At 45.1% G+C, this 27,564-nt stretch overlaps 1 protein-coding gene across 2 annotated transcripts in view; it reads left to right on the top strand.

Moving 5' to 3' along the window:
• Positions 1-12,318: 12,318 nt before the first annotated feature.
• IQGAP2 (IQ motif containing GTPase activating protein 2) overlaps positions 12,319-27,564 on the top strand; it is a 267,686-nt gene continuing 252,440 nt past the window's right edge. Inside the window, exon 1 of one of the 2 annotated variants that reach the window (XM_046666171.1) lies at positions 12,319-12,621. In XM_046666171.1, coding sequence (XP_046522127.1) covers positions 12,576-12,621 — 46 coding nt within the window. In that variant the 5' untranslated portion in view covers positions 12,319-12,575. The remainder of the gene's footprint in view (positions 12,622-27,564) is intronic. The other variant, XM_046666170.1, reaches the window with a different exon arrangement.

The raw sequence follows: 27,564 nt of genomic DNA, 5'->3' as shown, positions 1-27,564 counted from the left end.
CTGCTTAAGTACAGGATGCATGAGAATTAAAATCAAACAGCAGGCAGGCAGGACGGCTGCCCACAAGCCCAGCTCCAGTGACTCCCGCCCCGGGCAGAGGGCGCAGCCATCCTTCCGCATCTCAGCGAGTCTCATCGGTTGTTTTGAAGCACCTCTCCCAGTGACCCTTCAGGGCACAGTTTCACAGGGTTCCTAACTCATCTTCCTCTAGGTGACTATTTGGCTCTCCTACCCTCAGGTGAAGAAGCTAAATGATTCTCTTAAAGCCCCTCCCGGCTGCTTCTTTTCTTCCAAGCAGGTAATCGTTTTGAACACTTCCCTCTGGAGTCTCCCCTCATCCTTATGGCCTTCCATTAATCATTTAGAAGCTGCGAATGGAGGAAGGACATGGCACAGTAAATTCTGTCAAAGCTCTCTTCTTCTAAGCCAGCGAGTGGAAACCAGCATGGCACTCTGCCCCAGACAGTTTCGTTGAAGCTACCCTCAGCTCAGCACCTCCTCTGACCCTGAGGGTTTTTCTTTTTCTATTCTTAGGCATAACCCGTCATTCCCCCACCTATATTTATACAGCTTGGGTTTTTCCTGATTCCTCTCTTTTGCCCTGGTCCCTAGACCATGGAGCGATTAGAATGTGTAGATGTCACTTTTGCTCCCTGTTGTGGTTCCTGGAGCTGGAGCTGCTGCTGTGTGAACCACTGTTACAAGGTTTCCTCCAGCTGAATTCATTCTTACCACATGGTCCTGTCCACAGTGGGCAGCTCCTAAGAAAGACAAAACCATAATTTCGTTTTGTTTCATGAGACTATTTCTAGAGGTTGACCTGGTTGGCTTGTTGGAATGAATGACCTTGCATTGAAAGCATGGAAGTGACTTTCCAAGAGGCTCCAAGGTGCTTTTTCCTTCTCAGAAATGTCACGCTTGACTGTCTCTCTGAATTCCAACCAATATTTTATATAATTCTGCTATGCTGGTGTTCTGTTCTTTTCTGGGTAGGAGATATTGCAATGCAAGTACTTGTTAATTTTCTGCTGCATCCAGACGCTGTTTGAATGTATGGTCATTCACCAAATATGGGATATTACTGAACTTCTCCTTCACAATGGCGCTCATTGGCATCAAAGACCCAGGGACAGGCAAGAAATTGATTTTAGGACCCCAGTTTGAGGGAGGCAAGTGATAGAGAATGCACTGAGAAGTTGATTTTGGAAAGAATTGAGATTGAAGTTATGCATTGATTTGACAAACATTTATTGGGTTCCTACTGTATACAAGGCACTGGATGTACAAGCAACGAGCAAAACTGGAGAGCTGTTAAAGCAGAACAACAGATGATTTATTAAGAGCGCCAAGTCATGGAGACCCAAGAACTCTTTGAGGAAGAAATGAAAATTACCTGGAAATAGTAATTTTATATATTGGCTCTTCCCTTTCCTTTTCATTAAAAAAAAAAAATGTCCTAACGTAGGTTTCTTTCCATTACTGAAAGAAATTGACAATGACATAAAGAGATGGAAAGAGATTCCATGCACGTGGATTGGAAGAATAAACATAGTTAAAATGTCCATAATACCCAAAGCAACCTACAGATTCAATGCAACCCCAATGAGAATCCCAATGACATTCTTCATGGAAATAGAACAAAGAATCCCAAAATTCATTTGGGACAACCAAAGACCCTGAGTTGCTAAGGCAATCTTGAGAAAAAAGAACAAAGCTGGAGGCATCACAATCCCTGACTTCAAAATGTACTACAAAGCCATAGTGACCAAAACAGTGTGGTGCTGGTACAAAAAGAGGCACACAGATCAATGGAACAGAACTGAAAGCCCAGAAATAAAACCGCACATCTATGGACAGCTAATCTTCGACAAAGGTGCCAAGAACATAGAATGGAGAAAAGACAGTCTCTTCAATAAATGGTGTTGGGAAAACTGGACAGCCACATGCAAAAAAATGAAAGTAGACCATTATCTCACACCATCCACAAAAATAAACTCAAAATGGATCAAAGACTTGAAGATAAGTCCTGAAACCATAAAACTCCTGGAAGACAATATAGGTAGTATACTCGTTGACATGGAACTTAAAAGGATCTTTTCGAATACCATGTCTTCTTAGACAAGGGAAATAAAAGAAAGAATAAACAAGTGGGAAATCATCAGACTAAAGAGCTTCCGCAAGGCAAAAGAAACCAGGACCAAAACAAAGAGACAACCCACAAATTGGGAGAAAATACTTGCAAATCATATATCTGACAAGGGGTTAATCTCCATAATATATAAGGAACTCACACAACTGAACAATAAAAAAACAAACAGCCCGATCAAAAAATGGGCAGAGGAGATGAACAGACATTTTTCCAAAGAAGATATACAGGTGGTCAATAAACACATGAAAAGATGTTCAACATCACTCATCATCAGGGAAATGTAAGTCAAACTACACTAAGATACTACCTTATGCCTGTTAAAATGGCTATAATCACTAAGACTAAAAACAACAAATGTTGGAGAGGGCGTGGAGAGAAGGGAACACTCACACACTGCTGGTGGGAATGCAAACTGGTGCAGCCACTATGGAAAACAGCATGGAGATTCCTCAAAAAACTAAAAATAGAACTACCATATGACCCAACTATCCCACTACTGGGTATCTACCCAAACAACTTGAAATCAACAATCCAAAGTAACATATACACCCCTATGTTCATTGCAGCAGTATTCACAATAGCCGAGACATGGAAACAATCCAAGGGCACATAGAATGATGATTGGATAAAGAAGATGTAGTGTATATATATATATGTGTGTGTGTGTGTGTGTGTGTATATATATATATATATACAATGGAATACTACTCAGCCACAAAAAAAAGACAAATTCATCCCATCTCCAACAACATGGAAGGACCTGGAGGGAATCATGCTAAGTGAAATAAGCCAGACTGAGACAGACAAACACCAGATGATTTCACTCATATGTGGAATATGAACAAACACATGGACAAAGAAAACAGTTCAGTGGTTACCAGGGGAAGGGGGGTGGGGGGTGGGCACAAGGGGTGCAGGGGCGCACTTATGTGGTGACAGACAAGAAATAATGTACAACTGAAATCTCACATTGATGTAAACTATTATGAACTCAATAAAAAAAAATAGGTCTCTTTCATCAGAGGCATCAATGAAGCCTGGTAGAGCCATCAAAGGAGAAGAACCAGTGCCCTCCTGGTGTAAGATTACAGAGAAGGAGGAGCCAGAAGTGTGACCTTGTCCCTGTGTGGCTCTCGGCCACCAGATCCTGGGAAATTTTTAGAGACTGAGCAACTCAATCAGGAGAAGTCAACATGAGTGGAATTCTAAAACCAAATTCTTGAGGCCAAGCAGTATCAAATGGATCAAGACTCTGACATAGAGTGGATACCCAGTGTCAGCTGAATTCTGCTGAAAATTATACTATCACAGAGAAGTACTAACTTAAGTAGAGGAACTAGAAAATAATTCTAATAATGGAAAAGCCATTTAAGATTTTAAAGTATTATTTGTAAATTTGTTTACAAATAAATTAGTGTTACAAACAAATTCTAATAATGGAAAAGCCATTTAAGATTTTAAAGTATTATTTGTAAATTTGTTTGTTTACAGACAGAAAGATCTGAGTTCAAGGCCAGCCTTGCCACTGTGATGGTGTCATCTTTAGACATCACTCCTGACAATTTTACCCTCAGTTTCTTTGTCTGGAAACTGAGACTATAATAATACGCACATTAAAGTGTTTGTTATTTTTCTTTTATCCTGTTTTTTAGTTGTTATTAGCCCAATAGCACCAGTAGGAAAAATAGTTGAGAGAAGGAAAATGGGATAAAACTCAAATTAGGATATTTTTCTACTTTTTAACAGCCCTTATAAGTGGTTTAGTGGTTGAAAAAGTTCAGATTGCTGATTTTTAAAAGTTTACAAACAAATTAGTGGGAAAATCAGAGATGAAATTAAAATGAGTTCAGATCTTCTGGCCATTGGAGGTTTGGAATCCTAGGTACATCTTTGGTGATCTTGAAAAGGAATTGCATGTGAATTGGGGCCAGATTTTCAGAAGTTTGGTCAAAGATTTTGTTGCTTATTGAAAGGGACTTCCTAACCCAGTAGCTGAATCCTCTCTATAGCATTTCCAGCTATAAGGTTGCTTTCCTTTTTAAAAGAGCACCTCATGTAATTTCAACGAAGCATTGAAGTTATACTGATTAACATATTTTCTGAGAAGATATAAACTCAGACATTCAGAAGAGTTTAATTCACCACATCTTAAAGGACACTCAAAGTTAACATTATAGTTTGCAAAAGATAAATTCCTAACTCTGTTGTATTTTGTTTAACTTTACCTTCTGGAGTGTCCTCAATCCTCTCAAGAGATTGTAGAATTCACTTGCAAAATGAAAATGATTTAAATTCATTTTAAAATAATTTAAACAAACACTACTAGACAGCACGTAGCACTTGGAGTGGGAAGGAGGGCTGAGGGTTTTGTGAAATCCAACAATAACCTTCAAGGGTGTAAAATGACAGAACATTAAGCAGAGATTATCTGGTGACCGTGGCGCCTCCCCTCCCGGGTGGGCCTTGTGGCTGACCCACCGAGGCTCTGCCTTACCCTTGAGTAACGCCATCCTTACTCTGCAGGTGTGGTCTTTGTTCATAGTAAACTCTCACAAAGTATGTGACCTGGTAAAATAACCACTCTGACACTCCAACATGCTTAGAATACAGAAATTTTAGGAAAATGAAAACCAGCACCTATGGGCTGAATGTGACGCCCCCCCCCCCCCCCCCCCCCCCCCCCTCCCCTCTTGAAGCTGTAATCCCCCCTGTGGTGGGACTGGGAGGCTGGGCCTCTGGGAGGTGACTAGGTCATGAGGGTGGGGTCCTCTTGATGGTGTTAATGTCCCTATAAAAAGAAAGAGGCACATCTCTCTCTCCCTGCAGGCATGTACCAAGGAAGGGCCGTGTGAAGACTAGGTTAATTCATAGATCTTGGAACCTACAAAATGGAGGCCGCCCAGTGGCCCAGCCCATGTCACAGATCCAAACCTAAATCAGCCTGCACTCACAGGAAACACAATTTACACCAGTCACAATCCTCCAGCTCAGCTTTAGCTAGCTCACCTGACTCTAGAAAATAGGACCTGCTGGCCTTATGAGGACCCCCAAACCCCTAGCCAATCATGCTCTCTTTCCACGTTGCCTCTTCTCTACGAAATGCTATCTCCTCCAAAATCCCGAGGGAAGAGTGCTCCCCCGCTTGTGAGGCTCTGTGCTGCCCCCATCCGTGGATTGTTTTCCCTTGAATAAAGGACATCAAACTCATTACTAAATTCTTTTAGTTTTGTCATTTGACAAGATGTCTGAAAACCAGGAAGAGGGCTCTCCTTAGGGACCGAAATCAGCTGGCACCCTGATCTTGGACTTCCCAGCCTCCAGAGCTGTGAGAAATAAATGTCTGTTGTTTAAGGCCCCAGTCTATGGTGTTCTGTTATAGCCACCCGAGCTGACCGGGACAGAAGCCTTCAAAAACCAGCGGGCTTTACTGACCTGGCTTAGAAACCGTAGCGATCAAACGATGACCTTTGTGTGTAGCAGGCAGACCCTATTTGTTGATGTCATCTCTTGCCAAGACCCAAATAGATCTCTTACTATGATTGTCAAATCTTTATTGAGCACCTACTGAATGCTGGACAAAATTCAAATTCCAACTCCGGGAAAGCTCTCAAGTTTTACACTCTCAAAGTCTCTAGGGAGAAAATCCTAGTTTGGAATTCCACACACGGAAGATGAGCAGGCTTTCAACAGCTGTAACTTCCCACACTGCTGTCTTAGGCCCTCTGGGGTCATTTCTTTTGTGTACTATTTGGGAAGTAAAGGCGAAATCTGGGTACACCGAGTGCTAACCATTTTTTTTTAATCAAGAGGACAATAGAAACATAAATAGCAACTAAGGTAGTATTTGCTAAATTCTCAAAGGAGGCTACCAATAAAAGTACTGGATACAGGAATTCAGAGGGGGAAATAATCAAGCTAAGTTGCAGGAAGGAGAAAAACCCCAATAGGAATGGCCATTGGAACAGCCCATGCGTAGGACCATAAGAGCTTGAACCTGAGCGGTAGTGGTGATGGTGAGAGCAAAGAAGAAAGAAGAGACATCATCAAATGAGAGAGATTCACAAAGGACCACTAGTCTTGGTGCCTGGAAGCTAAGGAACAATCCTGGAGGAATACAAAAAGATGGAGGTTTTGAATCTAAGTGACTGAAAATGTGTGTATTAACAGGGGATGGCAATCAGAGGACAGATCCATTGGTAGATGGGGGTGACGTGGAATTGGTTGATTCTGATGTTTTGTCTGTTGAGTTGGAGGTGACAGTTGTATTTATAGTATGACAAAAGGCAGGCACTGTGGTATCTGCCTTCCTTGCTGTGGTTCACTCTTAGCTTTGGTTCACTCTTAGCTTTTGCACTTGGCCTCGGGCTGACCAGATCCGGATGTGAAGTTAACTTTTAACAAGCTGAGCTTTAGCAGCTGGTTACCCACTCCACCCTACTCCCTCCCCACTAAAAAAAAAGAGAGAGAGGCTTTAAAATGAAGGGGGGCCCACCAAAATGTTTAAGCAGTACTTTGTGAAAGTGGCAATCTCTGCTTAGGCAGCAGACAAATCCTATGGTCAGCCCTCCGACCACTCATTAAAGGGAAGAGCTAGCTCTCGTTGAGTTTTAACTGAGGACCAGGAGTCGTGAACTAGTTCCCAAATGGAAAAGCCAGTCCAGCAGTCCCTTGGGGCAGCTGAGTTTGGACATAGAAGCTACAACCCCTTCATCAGATAATAAGCACCTTCCTGGAAAGATACATATGTTTGCATATTCAAATTGCCACCATCAATATGTTTATCTCAATGAGGCTTTGTTTTGAAATAATATAGATTTGCCTTGATCAAGAAAATTAAATGCATCTGAACTTAAAAAACTGGTAAACCAACAAACTAAGACATTATTTCCATTTGCCTATACTAACAGAATGCATGTTTCTTCTTAAAAAATATTTTGAAAAACATTCCAAACATAAAGAGAGATACAGAGGGTAGAATATTAAATGTTTATGTATGTACCACCTGGATACAACAAATGCCATATTGGCTTCAGTTTTTTAAAAGGAAATTAAATGTTGTCGATATATTTGATGTTCCTGGTCTACCTTGTCAGCTTTCATTCCCTTCTCTAGCTGCTCAGAGGTTATTCCTATTCGATCTGGGACATTCTTCCTGGGCATGTTTTTCATACTTTTAGTACAAGCACATGTCCCTGTATGTATTATGTAATATTATCTGTGTGTTTGTAATTGCACATGAATGGCATCACACTGTATTTATTTATCAATCTCTATCATATTTTTCTATATCACAGTGTATGTATTCTGCCACTAAATGCCATTTAGGTTGCTTGCAGTTTTTCTCTGGAATGATCATCTTTGTGCTTGTTTCCCTGAATGTGGGAGCTTCTTTAGAGGATCTTAGTAGATGTGGAATTGCTGGATTTCAGGAAATGTACATCTTTACCTTAACTAGAGATGGCCAGCTTATTTCTCAAAATGATTGCTCAAAGTACACTCCTCCTCCAACTGTAGGAGAGCTCCTAATTCGCCATACTTGATAGACTTTTTAATTTTTGTCAACCTAATGGGCGTTTTAATTTTCATCCCCTGATACTGAAGCCTCTTTCAAAAATATCCAAGCTCTCCTAGGTCATCGAGAAGTTTGCGTCTCATCAACCGACTAAGACACAGTGTTCCAGAAGGGAGGTATGAGAGTCAGGCAGAGAAAATTAAAGCTAGAACTAAGAGCTACTGCCAAAGATAGGTCAATCCGAGATTAAGATAAAGCATACTTGAAGTTAGAAGGGAAAGCTCGGATGATTTTGATAAACTGATTCAGAACAACTTTGCTGGTATGTGGCAGAGCTCTTTCCTGAGCACCTTTCAGATCATATCTCATTAATACATACCAGACCAACAGGGAACTCCAGGGGACTATCAGTCAAACTACAACCAGAGCTGGTGCCTGGACACAGGCTAGATCCAGGTCCCTAGTTCTTTGTGATGGAAAATGGATGATGGTAACTTGGGGACATTTGTAGTAGGTCCTTTAGCATTCACCTGGGGAAAGGGAACATGCATTTAGCAGAAGATGAACATGTTGACGTTTGTAGTTCAATTTGTTAGTCAAAAGAACAGGAGAGGGGCTTCCGTGCTGGGGGAAAAGTTTGGACTCAGGTAAACCCAGTGCTGCCCTTTACCAGCTATGATACTCTCTGGGTCTATTTCCTCATTGTGAAATAGGATAAGGATATCTTTCTCACAGAGTTGGTATAGGATCGAAAGTAACAACTCTTCCTAGTATAGTGCCTGGTACACATCAGTATTTAGTAAACTCATCAGTATTTAATAAATTTAGTATGTAGCAGTAGCTACTACATTCCAGGCATTGCTGGAGGTCCTGGGCACACAGCGGTGAAGAATTAGATCAAGAAGCTCACGTTCTAGAGGCAGGAGACAAACAGTAAACAAATAACCCACTATATGGTGTGTCAGATGATACATGCAATGGAGGACGTTAATGCCGGGTAAAGGGGATAAAAAGGAAGGTGGCCACCTACAACCAATGCTTCTCCTCCTCCTGCTCATCTCCAGGGTACCCTGGGGATCATCTTTGGAGTCACTTGAGTTCCAACTTTCTTAAACTGTGAAATGGGAAAAATTATAAGGGAATTGCGTATGGTTTTATTTATTTATTTGCTCGAATTAAAGTTTAGACAGACTTTCCAAACTTTGATTTGTTTATAACGTTAACTTCAAAGCAGAGATAAACAGACCGATTTACATTGACAAAATATTTGAAAGTTGTCCAAAATTACAGGCTTTTAGTGAAGTGAAAAAGGACTTCATTGAAAAAAAATATATACGTAGATATATAAACTAAAATGCGTGCAGTGGAAAAAGCAATGGGCGGAGACTCTCAGGAGGCCTGGAATGTGGTTGAGGCTCTCTTCTTCCTTAGCCATGGAAATCCCGCAGCCTCTCTCTGCCTCTCTGTTTCCTGGTCTGGGAAGGGATGCTAAGAGGCCATCAGTTCTACACTTCTCTCCCCTGACGCTGCTACTCCCACTTTTGTTTTTGAGAATGGCAACACTGTTGCATTTATTTCTCTTTTGATTCTTTTTCTTTTAATCTGATGTTGGACCATAGCAATTTCCTTTTTAGATCTACATGTCTCCTTTGCAGTAAAGCGCCGTTCCTGCTCCTGCTCAGCATCTATCTTTTTCTGGGACACAGTTAAAAATTTTAACTAACCCAAGGGCTCCCAGGACTTTGAAAAAGCCTTGAGTAATTTCTTTCCTGCCATTTTTTCCTGCTTCACTTCGGAGACGCTTTGAAAGCACATTGGTCCCTATTCTGGTAAATATGTTAAAACGATCGATAACATGGTATTATTGGAAAACTACCAAATCATTTCAAAGGTGAATGAAATGTTAAACTTTTGTGCCAAGTTTTACTCAAACATGCATTTTTATCCTGTTTGATGCTGTTAAATCAAATAAATAATGTTATTGTTATAAAAACAAAGTGGCATTTTTTTCAAACACCTTTATGCTCATTTCAACTTACCAAAAGAAGAGAGATGAGTAAACAAAAATTTTGGAACAATATTGCTTTTAAAATTGTTTTACCATGTCTCGTAGTTTTCAATGTCATCTTTTGTTTTACATTAAAGAAAAAAATTTTCTTGCTTTATTAAAAAAACATTTTTCCCTAGCAGCCTCAGTTTTTGTTTTTAATATTCTTGCAAGCATAGTCATATGGCGATGTGAGTTGGCACATTGCCTCGTATTTATTTGAATCGCTCTTCAATCTCAAACCCTAAGAGAAAATAGCCCAGGATTCTGCAGACAAGTTTCTTTTCTGAGATTCTGCCGAGACGTGTTTCTTTTCTGAGATTCTGCCGAGACGTGATCTGGGAGATAGTACTGTTGTTACATGGTGAATGCAGACTGAAATCTCAAAGATTAGTTTCAGCACTTGCAAAAAATCAGGAGCATTTGCCTTTAGAATTTCCTCTTGCATTAAGTTCTTCATAGAAACATTAGCCACGACAAAGCCTTGAACTTCCCCGGAGCCCTCAGAGAAGAACTGACCAGCTTGAACGTGAATTTAGACCTACTCTCCTGCAGATCACCTATTTATGCTTAACCTTCATTTGCTACCAGTAACAGATATTTACTCAATCTACTCATTACTATCTGGGATATCTATCTAAGTGTTGATGGCACCAACTTATTTTTCTTCAAACTCCCCTTTTTCACTCTTGCTGGTGTCAGCCTCGTTACTCTCCTTGCTCTCCCTTCACCCTCTGCCATAGCCCCTTCCCCAGTTGTTAGCACCTCCAGGTTGCCCTGCTCTAATCTGTCTTCTAACCTGCTGCAAGATTCACCCTCCCTAACCGGCCTTGCATCACACATCTCCCATTCCCCAAACCTAGAAGAGCTCTCCAAAGCTCCTGGGATACTGTCCTCTTAGCCTGAGGGTCAGTGTGCTCCTTGTTAGCAATGCAAATCTATGGGCCCCAGCCCAGACTTTCAGGAGTGAATATTCTCCGTCCACCTCTTACCAATTTTTCAAGGTCCACCTCAAACCGTACTTTCAAATCCTATTGCCTTCCTTCATCATTCTAGTTTACAGTGATGTTTTTCTACCTCTAAATACATAGACTACCCACTTATTTGGGCCCTATATCATACACTTACACTGAAAATTGATACGTGCAAGTAAGGGCTTCATTGTTAGTACTTACCCCATAGAATCATAGAGATGGAATGAACCAGTTCAGCATGTCCTGAAACACATTTCCTCGAACATGTCCTCCTCTGTGAACACTGACTGCTGGGGTGCTGTGCCTCAAAATGGGGCCGTTTCACCTTTGAATTGCTCCTACAGTTAGAAGCATCTGCTTTTTAAGGAAGAAAAACCCCACTCATTCTATTCCAACCAAGTGAGAATCTAACGCCTCCAGAAAAAAACATTAAAAATTGGAGGATTGGGGAGAGAATCCTCTTGCTCTGCTGTCTGATGAAGCGTTCCCTAAGTTGGGCTGAAACCCCCTGTGCCTGCTTCCGACCAGAACCGCATACTGTAGGCCTGGTCTGCTGATCTGCAGGGCCAGCATCACCCGGCAGCTTGTTAGAAATGCAAATTCATGGGCCCCAGCCCAGACCCACTCGACTGGAAACTCCGAGGGTGGGGTCCAAGCATCTGAGTTTCAGCAAGTTTGAGGAGGACTGACTGCATCGCCCCTACGAGATGGAAAACAGCTGGCCACTCTCTGTATCTTTGCATACTTAAAAATGGTGTCACATGCCACCTTTTCTTCAATTAAATAATCTCTTACAACCCTACCCGAGTTATTTTATTTTGCCGGCCATCTGGTCCCCCATACTCTCCACGTTTGACAAGGAGGAGAGGGCACAGATACAGAGGAGTCTCGCCTTCCTCCAGATCCTCTCACTCTGAGGCACAAAGAGAAAAACAGCTTCAGGTGACCGCATGAAAACCCGCCTTTTAAAACAGCCACATGCAGTTTAATTTCCTCAAAAGCTTAGCCGGAAAAGGTTTTTGTGGTGTGCGACCCCAGCTGGACTGGGCGATAGTTCAGTACGGGGAGGGGGAGGGGGAGGGGGCCGACCTGGGGTGGAGCCCAGGACTCGCGGTTGTTTGGAGAGGCTGCTAGGGTGGCGTTAGATTTTGCTTCTCCTGCAAACATACGCACACTCTCAATTTCTTGTCACGAAAGGGGAACCGTGCATTTTGTAGACAAAGAGTCACAGAAGCAACTTTCGAATGAAAAAAAAGCAAAGAGAGTCAACGTGCAATCTCCCCAGAGGAAAAGGAACCGTGCTGTTTGTCCTTCTGTAACTCAGCAACACCCCGGCGACGGGGGCTGCCTGTGTCTTCTGCGGTTTCTCTTGCTCTTCTCCGCGGAGGTTCACTTCCACCCTCTAAGCGCTCCAGAAGTGAGAAAGCGGGCGGGGCAGCCGCCGCCCCGAGGCCAGCTGTGCGCGGGCCCAGCTGCAGGGGATCCCGGCCCAGCGCCCCGCTCAGCCCCTTCCTCCCCGCGGCCCGGGCGGGGCGGGTCCACGCGGCCCGGGCGCTGCGCCCCGCGCGCGGCAGGGGGCGCTGCGCCGGCGCGCGCTCCTCCCGCGGAGAATAACGGGGCCGGGCTGGAGGAGAAAGGAGACCTGCCCGGGAGGCGGCGGCGGCCGGGAGGGCGAGGGCGGAGAGTTCACTTTGCTCGGTGTCAGCGCGCGGCGGCTGCAGCGGGCGCCGACGAGGGAGCACCGAGGGAGCGGGTCGCCCGTCACAGGGCGGCCAGGGAAGGGCAGCGAGAGGCCGGATACGAGCGCGCCGGTGGGGCGCGGAGCCGGCGAGCCTGGCCAGCGAGGGGAGCCGCGGGGGGCGCGCCCCGGGCGGGCCCCCGGAGCCGCGCAGGATGCCCCACGAGGAGCTGCCGTCCCTGCAGAGACCCCGCTATGGCTGTAAGTGCGCGGGGCTCCCGCCGGCCTTGGGGAGCCCCCTCCCCAAGGACCGCGTCGGAGAAGCCGAGGGCTCGGGCGCGCGCCGCGGAGGGACAGGAGGGCTGCGGCTGTGCGGCTGGCGGAGTTGGGGGCCGGAGGTGCGACACGTAGTGAACGGCGTCCTCCCGCTGTCCCCACCGATCCCCGTTCCCCAGCCGGCACCCCAGCCCTCGAGCCGCAAACCCCACCGGGGCGCGGGGCGGCGCTGGGTCTGCGCTCTGGGACAGACCCAGGTGGGGGTTTAGGGGTATCAGGTGAAGACCCGCCAAGCTGCGGGCCGCTGCCAGCTCGCGCCAGGGGGTGGCGTAAGGGACCGGATTCTTCCAACTCAGAAGGGGAGCAAAGTTTGTTTGCTGCGGCTACAGGTGGGCACCGCAAGCAGTGTGGCTGCGCGCTCTGCTAGCGGCACAGTCGGCCTTCCTGGAGGGGCCGGCGCCCCCTCCTACCCCGCTCCCGCGGACTTCATCTGAGCCGAAGGAGCCAGTTTGGGCCCCACAGGTGTAAGTGCTTTCCTGCTGCTGTCAAAGGGGCACCTCGGGCCCCAGCCCGTCCCCTCCCCGCTCCCCCCTGACCGGACAGGACTGTGCCGCGCGCGGAGCGCTGGGCCCGGCGGGGAGAGGACGCGGCGCCGTGCTCCCGGGATCCGGTCGGAGCCCGCGTGACTTGAAGGAGATGGTGTCGATTACCCAGCCCGGGGCTGCCCTCGGGGAGAAATTGCTTTGGCGGATCGTGAGTGGATGGAACCAGATTAGCACCGACCACGTGGCTTCATGTGCAGAGTTCAGAGTCTTTACTAAACATGTGCCAGGAAGTATTTCCTTTAAAACAAACAGAAAGTTGGCTTGCTCTCTCTCTCCAGGGGTGGCCCTGTCAGTGAACCCATGGCCAAGGGCCACAGGTTAACCTTTCTCCCAGGCTGGCCTTGGTGGCAGAGGTACCAGGTTTGGGTTAAGGTGGTGGTACCCCCTGCGGGGTGGTTTGTGTGGTTCTGACTGGTTGAGAGGGCCACGCACTTGCCTTATCCAAAAAGGGGAGTGGTCATCTTGTATAAATTCACCCTCCCCTTTCTGCCGTCAGGCTGGGAATGGAGTGTCAGAGGTGGGAGGTTAGTTTTCCTCTTGAGACCCTTTTGGTGTCAGTGAGGAGGAGGCTGAGGAGTGAGCCCAGCTTCTGTCCTCCTGGGAAACGCATTCAGCAGTTCACAGGTACCGGACTCTTAGTTTGCCCTTTGGTAAACCAGACAGACAGCAGAGCTCCTGGGGTTCAAGGAGGCACACTGCTCATCCAGAGCCTGTGGTGTCAGCCTCGGGTTAGTGCAAGTCGCTTATGCGACAAGCTCCCAGAACATAGGGTAGTTTTGCTGTGTCAAATTATAAGATGACCACAAAGTCTGGAAACGAGACGAATACACATAAAAAATGGTTTTTGATGTCACGTAAAAACTGTGATCCATTGTGCGTGTCGTCCTCCCTAGTTCAGCGTGCCGTGCACACTTGCAGTGAATGGGGTGCATCGGTACGGCATTTCCATCAGTCTCTGCGTGCGCATCTGTGCTGTCGCCTGATGTCTTTGAATATTCCTGTGGGTTTAGCACCCTCCAGAAGCAGTGGTGAAGGAGGTTCAGGTCTCGCAAGTGTGAAGAGCACTCCCCACGGCACTTTCTTTGGACGTCGTTGTCCAGCTTTTCTCCAGTCTGGTGTGACGGCATGGTGTGCCACCTTGTTGGAATCGCTCCTATTTACCTTGCCCCCGCCTAGCGAGTGCTGGCATTCTTTGGTCACTTGACGTAGTAAAAAATGGAAAATATTTGCTGGTTTCCAGACTTTACGGTCACCTTGAAGTTTTAAGGCTTTAATACAAATTAAAATTGAACATTTCTGTAATTTTGGTAACAGGTTCATGAATGTTTATTTTTAAACAGTTTACTTTAAAAATGAAATCTAGTGGAATATGCCTTAGTGTTAATAGGTACTATCTAACTCTGACTATTCATGCGAAAGGGGATGACATGGTGTGTTAGAATATATAATTTCTAGTGGTTGGCTTCCTGGGCCTTCTGTCACCACAAGGTTGAAAGCAGTGCTGTGGGCTCCTCACGGGAAGGCCAGCGAGGATTGCGCAGCGTCGTCCTTGCTCTCTTGCATTACCAGGCTGGGCTTTTTCTCGTTTGTTTTTTGCTAAGTACAGGCTCAATAAAACCTCGAACTATACCAAACAGGCTTTATCCCCGATATATACAAAGAAACAAAGCCCTATACGTTGTTGTAACTTCAGTTCCCGCCCGTACATTCTGAGTAAAAGGTATTTGAGAGTGGGCTTTAAAAACAAATTTTGGTAGTTTCAAGTAAGCTGTTACACTTGTTTTAGGTCTAGTCTTCTGTTCTGCCATCTCTCCTCCCCTTGAAATGTCATTTAATTCAGTAATTCTTGTAAATTAGCTCAGGGCTGGTATGGTCTCTCTCCTCTCCACCAGGCTGATGTCTGTAAGATACCACCTAGTAAGTTGTCCTGGAAACATTTCTCAATGGGTTCTCCATGAAGGCTCCCTTCTCAGATTTCTGACATGGGAGGTTACTGAAGTCGTCCTGATTTGCACACTGGAACGCTGAGTTAAAACTAAATAGACCACTTTCTGTTTAATCCCTGCTTCTTCCGTATTGGCCACATCCTCCGGCAACTTGTGAAGTTGTTTTGTGCGGTATTACTACAGAACAAAGCTGAATTATCAGCTCACTAGTGCAGTTCTTCAGGGAAGAAGTGCAGAAAGGCAAAGGTGGAAGGCTTTTTATATTAATTCAGCCGTAACCAGAATATTAGATAATATTGTAACCAGAATGTGTTTCTACACTCAAACCAAATTTAAACGACACTATGGTTAAGTATGATTTGCAAATAACTTTTGTGCCATTGTGATGAACTACGATGCATTTGCCAAAGTAATTCTGAAAACACATCGCCACCGTGATCTGTCAAAAGTTTTGTTCTGGTTACTTGAGAGTTGAAAAGATCTGTAATAGCACAGAAGGGGCTTTGTGACTCGGCTTAGATGATTTCCCTCATCACCAACAATTCAGCCACCATTTAAGCGCCCGCTGTGGGTCGGTGATCGGCTTGTGTGTGGCAAGAACTGTGGTTTTCTATTCTCTGGAAAACTTCCTTCATGAGAAACATTGTAAAAGCAATAGTGATCAATGTTTGACTCTTTGCTTCTTTTAAAAAAGTACAACATAAGCCCAGCGGACGTGTGGATGTGTGGGTTGTGGGGGGAAGTTCTGGCCAATGCTGTGAGCTTTTGAATGATGCTCTTGTCTGAATGGTGTGATTTCTAAATCACCTGGTAACTGGAGTATTGGGGTGGGCAATATAACTAAACCTCTGATCCCTTTCCCAGTACCAATCCGAGATGAAGGGCTTTAAGTTGTCAATTAAACTCAGGTGCGTAGAGCAGGATTGACTACAGCCGTGTGCAGCGGCGTGCCTCTAACGTCTACCGGTGCCTTTGTCCAAGCCTCAGGAGGTTCAAGACATATAGTGTCGTCATGTGATGCTGTCGTTAGTAGACAAAAGTCAAGGCGCTCCTTCATGTGCTAATGTTCTGGTTGAGCTTTTCAAAAGGATCTTTAAGGTCAACAGCTAAAGTGTTATGTTAGTCTGCTTTTAACTTTAATTACACATGTTGTTAGCCAAAATGACTTGTTTGGGAGAGTTTAAGCTCGTAATACGGAGTTTGTTTGAGAATTCAGTGTTATTCAGGGTGTTAGCTAACCTGTTTTTTCTCTAGGGAGCCAGGGCTTTGCTGTTGCCTCTGACCCTCCCACTCCACAAACTTTTACAGCTCATTCAGATCTAACGCACCAAGTTTTCATGGTAACCAAAAGAGAAACAGAGGCCGCTCAGCTTCTGATGTGATGGCCAGGTGAGTCCTCCAGGGTAGGCAGTTCAGCGTGGGCTGTGGAATGAAGGTTTGTGAACTGACCAAGAGCTGGGGCTTCCCATGTGCTGTTGTTAACATCTGCTCACCATCACCTTTGAGGGGGCCAGTGGTCTCCCCCTTTCACAGACGTGCTGGAATCTATGGTACTGTCTCAAGGCCACACAGCTAGCTGGTGACAGTGCCAACTTGAAAGCCGGTGCCGTCAGACCCTGGAGCCTCTTCTCCCCCGCAGTTGCCAATTTGCCTCCCCTAACTGAATCGTCGGGGTTTGCCCCTTCTTTCTGTTTCAAATGTTTGTGATGATGTTATCAAACTGTGGAAATCTGCAGCCATTTGGAGAGTGTGCTTTTTAAAAAATAGATGCATGATATTTTCTAAAGTTCATTTTGTCACCCCCTGACCCCCCCAGAAAAAGCATAGAAGATCACATAGGCTTTTTATAGAGTACTTCCAGGCTTCATCAAAGGATTTTACATAAATAGGTAGAGACATCCCATTCTCACTGTGAGGCACTGAAATGAAAGAAAGGCTTTTCCGTAATGTAGTGCCATGCTCCAGTGATTCCAAATAGGGTAATTTGTAAACCACTTTATTACACGTAGTCATCCCTCATTACCTGCAGAAGATTGCTCCCAGGACCACCCTTGGATCCCCAAATCAGCTGGTGCTCAAGTCCCTGTGGCAGGCCCTGCCTATGCACGGGTTCCATCAACCGTGTATTTTTGATCTGCGGTTGGTTGAATCCGTGGATGTGGAACCTGTGGATCTGGAGGGCTGACCATACTGGCCATGCCTTGAATCTGGGGTTGATGAGAAGTCAGGCAGAAGCTTGTAAGGGGTGAGTGACCAGTGAGCTGATACATTTTCACGTTACTTTTCTATTTTTCTCCCTTGAAGAGTGGTATCGATGAAATGGCAAAAGCTTTAGAGTTAATAGATGTGGGTTTGAATCCTGACTTAGCCATTGACTGCATGAGCAGCCTTGGGGTTTTCTCCTGTACCTGGAAAGGTGTTGTTTTATATTCCTCTAACGGTGGCTCCTGTGGTTCCTGGCACATAGTGCTAAGCAAATTGTAGTTATTTCAATTAATTGATCACCTAATATGTATAACACACTGTGGATGAAGGAAAAATGACTAAGATGGTTACAGCTTATAAGAGAATCTGGGAGATAAAGAATGATGCTTATACTTCTATTAGTGAACTTGCAAGTTCCATGAAAGTGGAGACATGAGGGTGATGGATTTGAATGGGGCGATGGAAAGGCTTCATGAAGGTTGTGAATTTGAACATGACCTTGAGGAAGGTCAGAGGAAAAGCCAAAAGGCATTCCAGTGCATCTGTTGCATGGGTAGTTGGGTGGGGTTGAAGCTTAGGATGTATGGGTAGATGCTGTGGATGGGGATACATCATGGAATCCTTTATTTGTAGGCAATGGAGGGCAGGTAGAGCTGTCTTGAGGAGAGTGGCTTGATCCGATCTCTCACTGAAGTGTCTTGTTCTTGGAGACACCTTTTCTCTTTTTTGTAACTTTTCGTTGGACGTTCATGGGTGAGTGGCCCGGCGAGGTGGGCAGCGGTGGGAAGCTTGGGTGTGGTGGACCTGCAGGAGCATGGGTGAGCTTTGGGGACGCGTGCATTTGGTGCCCCCTCTCTCCGCTGCTCAGAGACCCCTTCACATGCATCCAGGTTTGGGCATTCTTTGTGATGGGCAAGTTTGTCAGATAATTTTGCTCAGGATAGGCCAGAGATTAGTGAAGAATGATTATGCTTATGGGACTGGTGGCATTCAGTGAATACAGAGAGAGGTAGGTAGGCGTGGACTCTCGCCGGAGCCTCACAGATTCCAGTTGCGGAGACCAGCAACTAGCTAAACTCTGCCAGCAGGGGAATTCTCTGAGAACCGGTAAGAAAAAGGGGCAGTTAGAGCAGGTCCAGGACCGTGACAACTGAATTATCTAGGGGGAGAGTTTCTCCCACTTCTTTTTTCCTCATTGTCTCCATTACTTGCGGTAATTTTTACTTCTCAAATTTCACTGGAGATTTAGTGCCCTCAAATGATCAACATCCCAGTTTGTTGAAAAATGGCTCATGCCACATTTCCAGTTCACTAGCAGGTGCACAGATGTAACTAAACTCTAACTGGATGCTCCTTTAATTTTCCCATCATGGATTATGTCTGGCCCTTCTTGCCGAGGTGCCTAAAAGGAGCCCACAGCTGGCTCTCCAGGCAGTGCAGTGGTTCTCAAGGAGCGGCGCCCAGACAGCCACCGCAGCAGAGCATCACCTGAGAACTTGTCAGAAAGGTGAATTTCCGGCCTCACCGGACCTCCTGGATCAGAACTCTGGGGTTGGGTGCAGCAAGGTTTCTAGAAACCTCTAGCTGATTTGGTGCACTGCTCTAGTGCAGGAGGGAAGGCGTTCCTAATATACCGTTGCCCTCTTCCCAGTGCTTCAGGCTTTTGTCAAGTAAGTGAAAACACATGGGCACCTTACCCAGTGTGTGATTTACAGTATTCCTGTGTGTTTGATTTGAGCGCACATGTACCGCATACAAACCCAGGCACTGATTTCTATACGGGTTTGTGTTTATTTTATAGGATTTATTTTGGTATGGCTTTAAGCTTGCTTTTCTCCCTTCTGGGAAACAAATGTGATTTAGAAGATAAAGGCCAAAATCTCCCCTGATGAGGGATTCAGTGAGGTCAGCTCCCCGAGGCTTTCTAGGTGGGGTGGTGCTCCTAGGAGCCATTGGGAAGGCTGAGTGAGCCTTTTTGTGGAAAAGGGAGGCCCAGTCCTGGCCTCTAATTCTTGCAAGGGGTGCCCGGTCAGTAATGGTTCAAGGATGTTGTCTTGGTCCATTTTTTTCCTCCAGGACAACTTAGCGTTTTTCATTCGTCTCCTTATTCACAATTTTTAGAACATTGAAAAGGATGGCAGAGAGGTTATTTGATAGGAATAAGTGCGCCCAGGTCATCCCCACGTTGTGGAAAACTACACATCTGGGTATTTTGTTACTGATTAAAGAGAGAGGACATGTCTATGATTTTTTTGCTTGGGATGCCCAAAGATGATGACTTTTAGTTGTTCTTCTTTCTCTATTACTACTAAATCTCTGAAGGAAGACGTTTTTATATCACTAAAAAAAAAAAATTAAGGCAGATTAGTTCCTGATAATTTTGTCTCATCTCATATTTCATTGCCAATATGAATTCAATCTTAAGTAATGATAATGCCGTTCCTTAGTCTCTGTATAGAGAGACTTGACTTGCATGTGATTGAAGCGACATGTATTTCAACTCCTTAAGTAACGCTTAGGTCAGTCCCTAGCCAGTAGCCTGGCACCTAGAAGATGCTCCATAAACAGGTTTTGCTTAAAGTGTCTGTACTGTACTGCTTGGCTAAAGGAGGAACTTATTTCTTTCATCTGTCGAATTAAAGGTAATCTCAACAGCTTTCAAGTGCCAGGCAGCTATTTACTGTTCAGTTGAGATTTGCTTTCCCTGTCTGTGGAACCTAGGTAAGTTGTTTCAATGTCTCTGTCTCAGTTTCCTAACCTGTAAAATGCAGGGGGTAAAGTGCAGGCTCAGAGGGTTAAATGATTTAATACTTGGAAACACACATATTCACAATGTGCCTGTGAGGAGCCAGCACTCAAATGGTGGTGGGGGGGGGGTGGTCACCCTCACCCACCCACTTGCCCGTCTTCCGCCTTCCTGCCCTTTTCTCACTTTACCCAAAAGTAGATTTAAAATCCTGGCCCCGTACTCTCTTGAGAGCATGTACTCATGGGGAAACTCTTTAGCTATCTATATGAAATGGAGGCGATCTGTCAATTTGGATGGAGGTCAAATTAATCCTGTTTATGGAAGTACCATGATCTGTTGCCGACTGTTTCCAAATAAAGTTGGTTGGGGGTTGGTTTTCTGCACTGCGTTTTTTGGGCACCTCAGAGACAATCGTGGAATTGTCACTCTGAAGTTATCAAGCCTCCTGTTGTCTCATTCAGGTGTCCAAAGGTAAGTTGATCGTTGTTGCTGCTGCTGCTGCTGCTTTGAAGCCCGAGAGCTCAGGAGGCTGTCGAGAGGGGAAGCAGCTACTTGAGATAAGTGCTGGTCTTCATGCCGGCTTCAGATTGTGGAGCTTGACTTGCCTACCAGGGTCAGCCACCCTTCTGGTCACCCCAGTGCTGTGGGGTCTAGAAGGGAGATGGGGCATAACTGGAATGTTGGAGCCATTGGAAATTGAGAATCTGGGCTCTTCTTTCAGCTTACTCATCCATTCTGCCTCCCTCCCCTTTCTACCAGGTTTTTTTATTCTGGTGAGTTTCATATAAATGTTTCCTATCAACCACTCTACTCCTCACTTCCCCAAAAAGGGAGCATTGGCATCAGCCAGACTTGGCCGGGTCCCACCTGGGACCCTGGGGAGCTCTGTCACTTCGTGCGTTCTTTGCCTCAGCCCTGGGCTGACCGAGCAGGCTTCACAGCCTTGGGCTAAGGGGCTTACCAAGACGTCAGTCACATGGTCAGCCTTGCGGACTGTGAGCTCTCCGTCCACCCACCCCCTGAGCTGTGCTCCCTCCATATGAGATCTAGGCAGGTGGCTTCCCAGAGCCTTGCTCATAGTGAACTCTCAGGAAGTTTTTCCAAGAAACGGTCATTACACAGCTAATACAAGTATGCTCTCGCTTTCATTCTGTATCTGCTAATGAGTTTTATTTTCCAAAGGAAAAAATACTCATTTAAAAAGAATCTATAAAGATACAGTTCTGTCTCCATGAGAACCAAGCCCACATGAGTCCTTTCCTTGCTTTGGAACTGATTCTGGGGACAGTCTCAGAGCTTTCTTCCTCAGGTCCCTAACATAATGCAGCCATGCACTGTATAATGACGTTTTGGTCAATGATGAAATCCCCTCACAACGCATTTCTTGGAATATATCCCTGTCGTTAAGTGATGTGTGACTGCTGCTGTCAGTTTGAACTGGTTATAATAGTGTAGAGGATTGTGTTCGCGTATTCCTCTTTAATGGGCTCTGGTTGTAACTCTTCACATTGGATTAGGTGAACTCTGAGGAGGGAATGGAACTTAGTGTGCTTCTATGTAGTAGTTTTGAAATCTCTGAAAACCTGTACCTTTGATGTGTTAAACAAGGGAAGATATGTTACCCTGTGTGCTCGTGAATGCCTCTAGAAGGTTATGCAGCATCTTGTAGAGGTTGCCTTTGGGGAGGGAGTCTGAGGGCGAGGGTGCGAATACCATTCGAAATTGTTTTCACCATGTATTAGCTTTCAAAAAAATAAAGCAAATGTGTTTGGAAAATGTTGTACTACATTGACTACTCTGAGAATAACATGGATAAAATAGAACAGCAATAAAATCCATGAGGATCAGAACTGTGTCTTTTGGTCGCTGCTCTACCCCGGTGTCTGGAACGTGTCATTCAACATGTCAACAGTGGTTCTTTCTAGGTAATAAGATCATGAGTGAATTTTTAAAAAATCTTTTTTCTCTTCAAATGTTCTACTATAAAAATGTTTTTATTGTCAGGAAAGTTATAAGAGTCACCCTTTGCTGCTCAGGATACAAAGTTCTTGTTAGCTAGAAACTCTGCCTTGAGAAAATTAGAGTCTGAAAAACGGGTCTGTTGTTATTGGAAGGGTTCAGTGGAGATCTAATTTTCCAGGTGTGTGTGTATACATGTGCACATATGTGTGTGAGAGAGAGACAGAGATTGAAAGACCGAAGTGTCCAGAGATCCAGGACTCTAATTGTAAGCTGTCGTGGTGGGATAGAGATGATGAGAGGATAGATGAGAAACATAAGGATCAGCAAGGTAAAGTTAGCAATGTGCGGCACTGGGTATGACTTCTCTGAGCTTCTGTCTATAGCCGAAAATGGGTTTATGTTTACCTTGAGGGATGTGAGGTCTGGGAGATCACTCTAAAAACTGTAATTTTTTATATGTGTGGTCTTGGGGGGAGGGGTAATTTTGCCAATTACGTGAGTCACCCTTGGTATAGTCTTATTAGTATTGAAAAGTGTTTTTGACTTAATCATCCACCTCAAAGGCAGTGCCACTCTAGTTTTGTGACATAGGCTGTTTTTGGACCCATGTTTGAAGTGAAACTGTCTTCTTCCCCCCCAGCTTGAAAGGCAAAATTTTGGCTTTTGGTAGCAATATCTTTGAGATGTAAATTTTCTGAATCCTAATATATATTCTTGGCCAGATCCTTCCTTTTCCATCTGAGTATTTCTCTTACTAAGAAGTGTAAATACTGGAAACACAAGTGTATAGTAGGGTCCTCAAAACCGAAGAGACATTTCAAGAGTAGTGTCTTTGAGACAGATGCTCTCAAAATGAAAAGTGTTTCCTAAAGGGAGACTCCTTTGCGAGACGAGGAGATCTGTGGTTTTTGCAGTGGGGGGATGCAGCTGGGGAGGGCAATTCTGTCTCCCAGGCTGTTGACAGAGCTCATTTCTTTACAAAGTTGACATGTTGTGGCTTATTCTTAAGTAAATGAGGGGTGGAAGGCAGGGCAGCTGGGATCACTTGGGGCTTGAAAAGATTTCCCAGGGCTGCTGAGTGTCAACAGCAGGCCAGCCTCCTAGCTTCATTGTACGCCTGTGACTATTATCCACGCCATCGTACTGTCACGTCTTGGCTGAGAGCCTTTCTAATTTGTACTTGCCAACCTGGCTGCCCATTAGAATCTCCAGGGGAGCTTCACGAAGAAAACAGCCGTCCCCGGATCTCCTCCCCTAGATGTTCCGTGTCTTTGTTTGGGGGTAGAGCTCTGGCATAGGGGTTTGTGTTTTGTTTTCCTATCAAAACATTTTGAACCCTCAAAACCTCATGGAACGACACAGTGAACATCCATTCCTTTCACGTAGCTCTACCAACTGTCAACATCTTGCCACACCCTTCTGTCTGCAGACATTGTAACAGCACACCCCTAAATGTTTCAGCACCCATCTCATGTGCCAGCAAGGATATTCCCCTCTACAGCTGTGTCCTCAATGCCACGGTACCACACGTGCAAGCCCACAGTCCAATTTTAAATCCTACACTAAGATCTCCCCCAACTGAGCTTCATAGGCAGTTTTTGGGATGGGGGGTCCAGTCGAGTTTCTCCCATTACCTTTGGCTGTTATGGCCCCTCGGTCTTCTCCGGGCTGGAACATCTCTCCCACCTCCCCATCAGTTCAGTGACACTGAATCCCCTGAGGAGTCCAGGCCTTTCTGGGCAGGAACGCCTTATGAGTGACGCTATTTCCTCACAGCTCATCACATCAGGGGGCCACCGTGTCCAACCTCCCACTGCTGGTGACAAATAGATATTTTAAAAAATCTCTCTAGGAGATTCCAGGGTGCAGCCATGGTTTGAAATCCATTGAATTAATTAAAACCCCTCTGTGTGTTTGTCATAAAATGTACGACATAAAACTTACCATGTTAACCATTTTTAAGTGTACAGTTCCGTGGCGGTAAGTACATTCACATTGTGCAAACATCATCGCCATCCATCTCTAGCACTTTTTCATCTTCTCAAACTGACACTCTGTGTTCATTAAACAATAACTCCCAGCCCCCGGCACCCACCCTTACACTTTCCGTCTCTGTGGTTTTGACTACCCTAGGTACCTCTGATAAGAGGAATCATATAGTATTTGTCTTTTTGTGACTAGGTTATTTCACTTAGCTTAATGTCCTCAGGGTTCATCCAAGCTCTAGCATGTGTCAGAACTTACTTCCTTTTGAAGGCTGAATAATATTCCATTGTGTGTGTGCCACATTTTGTTTATCCGTTTATCTATTGATAGCAGCTTGTGCTGTTTCCAACTTTTGGCTATTGTGAATAGTGCTGCTATAACATGGGTCTGTAAGTATCTACGTGAGTCCCTGCTTTTACTTCTTTTGGGTGTATACCCAAAATGGGATTGCTGGATCATATGGTAATTCTATGTCTAATTTTTTGAGGACCCTCCGAAGACCTCTCACTTTTCAATTGGGTGAACTGAAGAAGCCTCGGAAAGGTGAAATTTCTTTGAGTTCAAGAAAGAACTCGGTTAGAATGCGGGGCTCTAGGCACCTGTTAATATTACCTCCCCAGGGGCCTGTGTGGATCCATCTCTTCTTCTCAGGGGATGAGTGCCATGGGTGTAAAATCTAGCTGTGGCAGGATTTACTTCTTTGCCACCTCAGGTGGTCTGCAGGACTAGGGTTAGAGTGTAGTATTTCATTTACAGTATGCATAACTTTTTAAAGAGTTTAGTTTGGGGTTAGTAATTTAAGGAGTATTAGTACATAGACAACAAGTTGTATTTAGTCTCTGTAAATAGTGCAGGGAGGTAATAGGTTGCCTCTCTGGGGTGTATAGGATTGTTAAAACAGAACATTGTTTTAGTTTGTTAACCTGGCTCCTCCAAATACTAGTTGTGTGACCTTGGACAAAGTCTTATCCTCCCTGGTTCATGTTGTTCAGCTGTAAAATGGGTGATGATAGTAGTCAGAATTGAATGAATTCATCTACCTAAAGTTCTTGGTGCCTGGTACACAGAAGGCACTCATTCAGTGCAAGATATTAATATAATATTTCCCATCGATTTCAAAGATGTTTAGATAATCCCAATTATCCTCAGAAGTATTATTTGGGATGCTGGCATTTTAAATGAGTTATTACCGTTTTACTGGACTGGGCATGTCTATTTGGCTGTCTTGTGACTGGCGGCTTGAGGCCTCTACATTGGTGACTCTGTTTTTTTTTTTTTTAAGTTTAGCACCTAAGCTAACATCTGTTGCCCATCATTTTTCTTCTTCTTCTTCTTCTCCCCAAAGCTCCCCAGTACATAGTTGTATATTCTAGTTTTAGGTCCTTCTAGTTGTGGCATGTGGGACACTGCCTCAGCATGGCCTGATGAGCGGTGCTAGGTCTGCGTCCAGGAGCCGAACTAGTGAAACCCTGGGCCACTGAAGCAGAGCGCACAAACTTAACCACTCAGCCACGGGGCCGGCCCTTAGATTGGTGATTCTTAACCAGAGTACAAGGTGGCAGGAGCGTGTAAGAGCCAGGGTTCTAGCACAACTGTGGGCTTGAAAGTAGGGGGAACTATTTCCTAAGGGTGAGTGTTGGTCATTTGTATTTATTGCTGGGGCTGTGGGGTCTAGATTAAGAAAGGGTGTTGGGAGGATTCTGGCTTCCTTGTGCCTAGCTAAGGTGGAGCCAGGACAAGGTAGCTGGCTGTTTTGGAAGGCTGGGCATTCTTGCACTCTCTGGTTAGAAATGAGCTGAGAATGATAAGATCAACAGTCTAACTCCATATAACGAAATAGTTGTCTCTTAATGATGAGTTTGGAATTCGTGCTAAGTATAGTGTGTGGCATTCCCAGAATTATTCAACCAGAGAAGATGTTGGCTCTGCAGAATAGCCCAGTAAGTGTTGAAACATGGACGGTCCTACTTCAGTGGAAAACCCTGATCTGACCCTGGTCTTGGGCCTGTCTCTGGTTGCCACATACAGCCTAGGGGAAGACATCCCACAGTATTTCACGTCTGGTAGAAGGGGATAGGACCTTGAGAGGTGGGCGTTGTGTATACAATTGTAATAAGAGGGGACTGGGTTCTATCCTTTTCTGTCAGTTTAACTTCTGATGATGCTGGCAATAACAAACACATACAGAGCTTACAGGTGCCAGGCACTGTTCTGAGCACTTTATAGGAATCATCCTATTTAATCCTTATAACAACCCTCTGAGGTTGGTAATATCCCCATTTTATAGGTGGGAAAACTGAGGTACAGAGAGGTTAAGTAACCTTCCCAAGGTCCCACAACTAGTGAGTGACAAGTCAAGGTCTGAAACCAGGCTTTGTGCCTATCATACCTGCTGGATACAAGTTACAAAGTCAGTTTTTGATACCTGGTGCTCTTTCTTCTGGGTAAAGCGTTTAGCCATTTTATTAATTTCCTATGTGTAACAAATTAACAGAAACTGCATGGCTTAGTACAACAGAAACATTCTCTCACAATTCTGGAGGCTAGAAATCCAAAGTCAAGGTGTTGGCTGGCCGTGCTGTCTGAAGGCCTGCTGGAGGGTCCCTTGCCTCTGCCCAGCTTCTGCTTCTTGCTGGCCATTCGTAGAGTTCCTTGGCTTTTAGATGCAGCTCTCCAATCTGCCTCCGTGGGTACGTGGACTTTTCCCTGCGTGTCTGTTTCTTCTTCTTGTAAGACAGCAGTCACTGGATTAGGGTCCGCCCTAATCTGGTGTGACCTCATCTTAATTTATTGCATCTTCAAAGACCCTATTTCCAAATAAGTTCTCATTCTGAGGTTTTGGGCACACACGAATTTTAGGGGATACTATTCAGTCCAGCATAGCCGTTACATTTAGGAAAAGGAAGGATTGTAGACATCCTAAGTGTTTTCGCACAGTGACTGGCTAATCACCACCAGTGATGTGAGCAGGCAGGGAGAGGCAGTGAGTCAGGGGACTGGCTGGTGTCTGCTCTGCAGTCACTGCTTGGTCATCACTAATGCTGAGACATCATCACAAGAACAGATGCAAGAAGGAAGAGTGGGGAGAAGGCAGAAGCAGCTGACATCAAAGTAAGGGTCTGGGGGCATCGGGAGGCAATGAGGCTATGGTGGGCGCTAACCTGGTGAGAGAGAGACAGACAGACAGAAGAGCCGTTTAGGATCCAGCGACTCAGAGGGATCATTGAAGCCCCCTCTCGGTCACTTAGACTATTCTGCACATTCAGAATAAGACCACTGGGAAGTGTCTGGTCCTTTTTCAAGCAGTTTACTTTGCAGCGACTGTAGGTTTCGCCAACAGTTAAGCAGAAAATAGACTCATTTAGAGGCCCTTTGATCAGGCTGGATGGTGAGACATACATTGTTTCCAATCTCATTTCTATGGCAACAGGACTTTCTGATGTAAAACCGTAACTCCACTTTATGAATATCCACT

The sequence above is a fragment of the Equus quagga genome, chromosome 7 (genome assembly GCF_021613505.1).
Source record: "Equus quagga isolate Etosha38 chromosome 7, UCLA_HA_Equagga_1.0, whole genome shotgun sequence".
In the NCBI taxonomy this organism is placed as follows: domain Eukaryota; kingdom Metazoa; phylum Chordata; class Mammalia; order Perissodactyla; family Equidae; genus Equus; species Equus quagga.
This window is presented reverse-complemented; position numbering and strand designations above follow the sequence as displayed.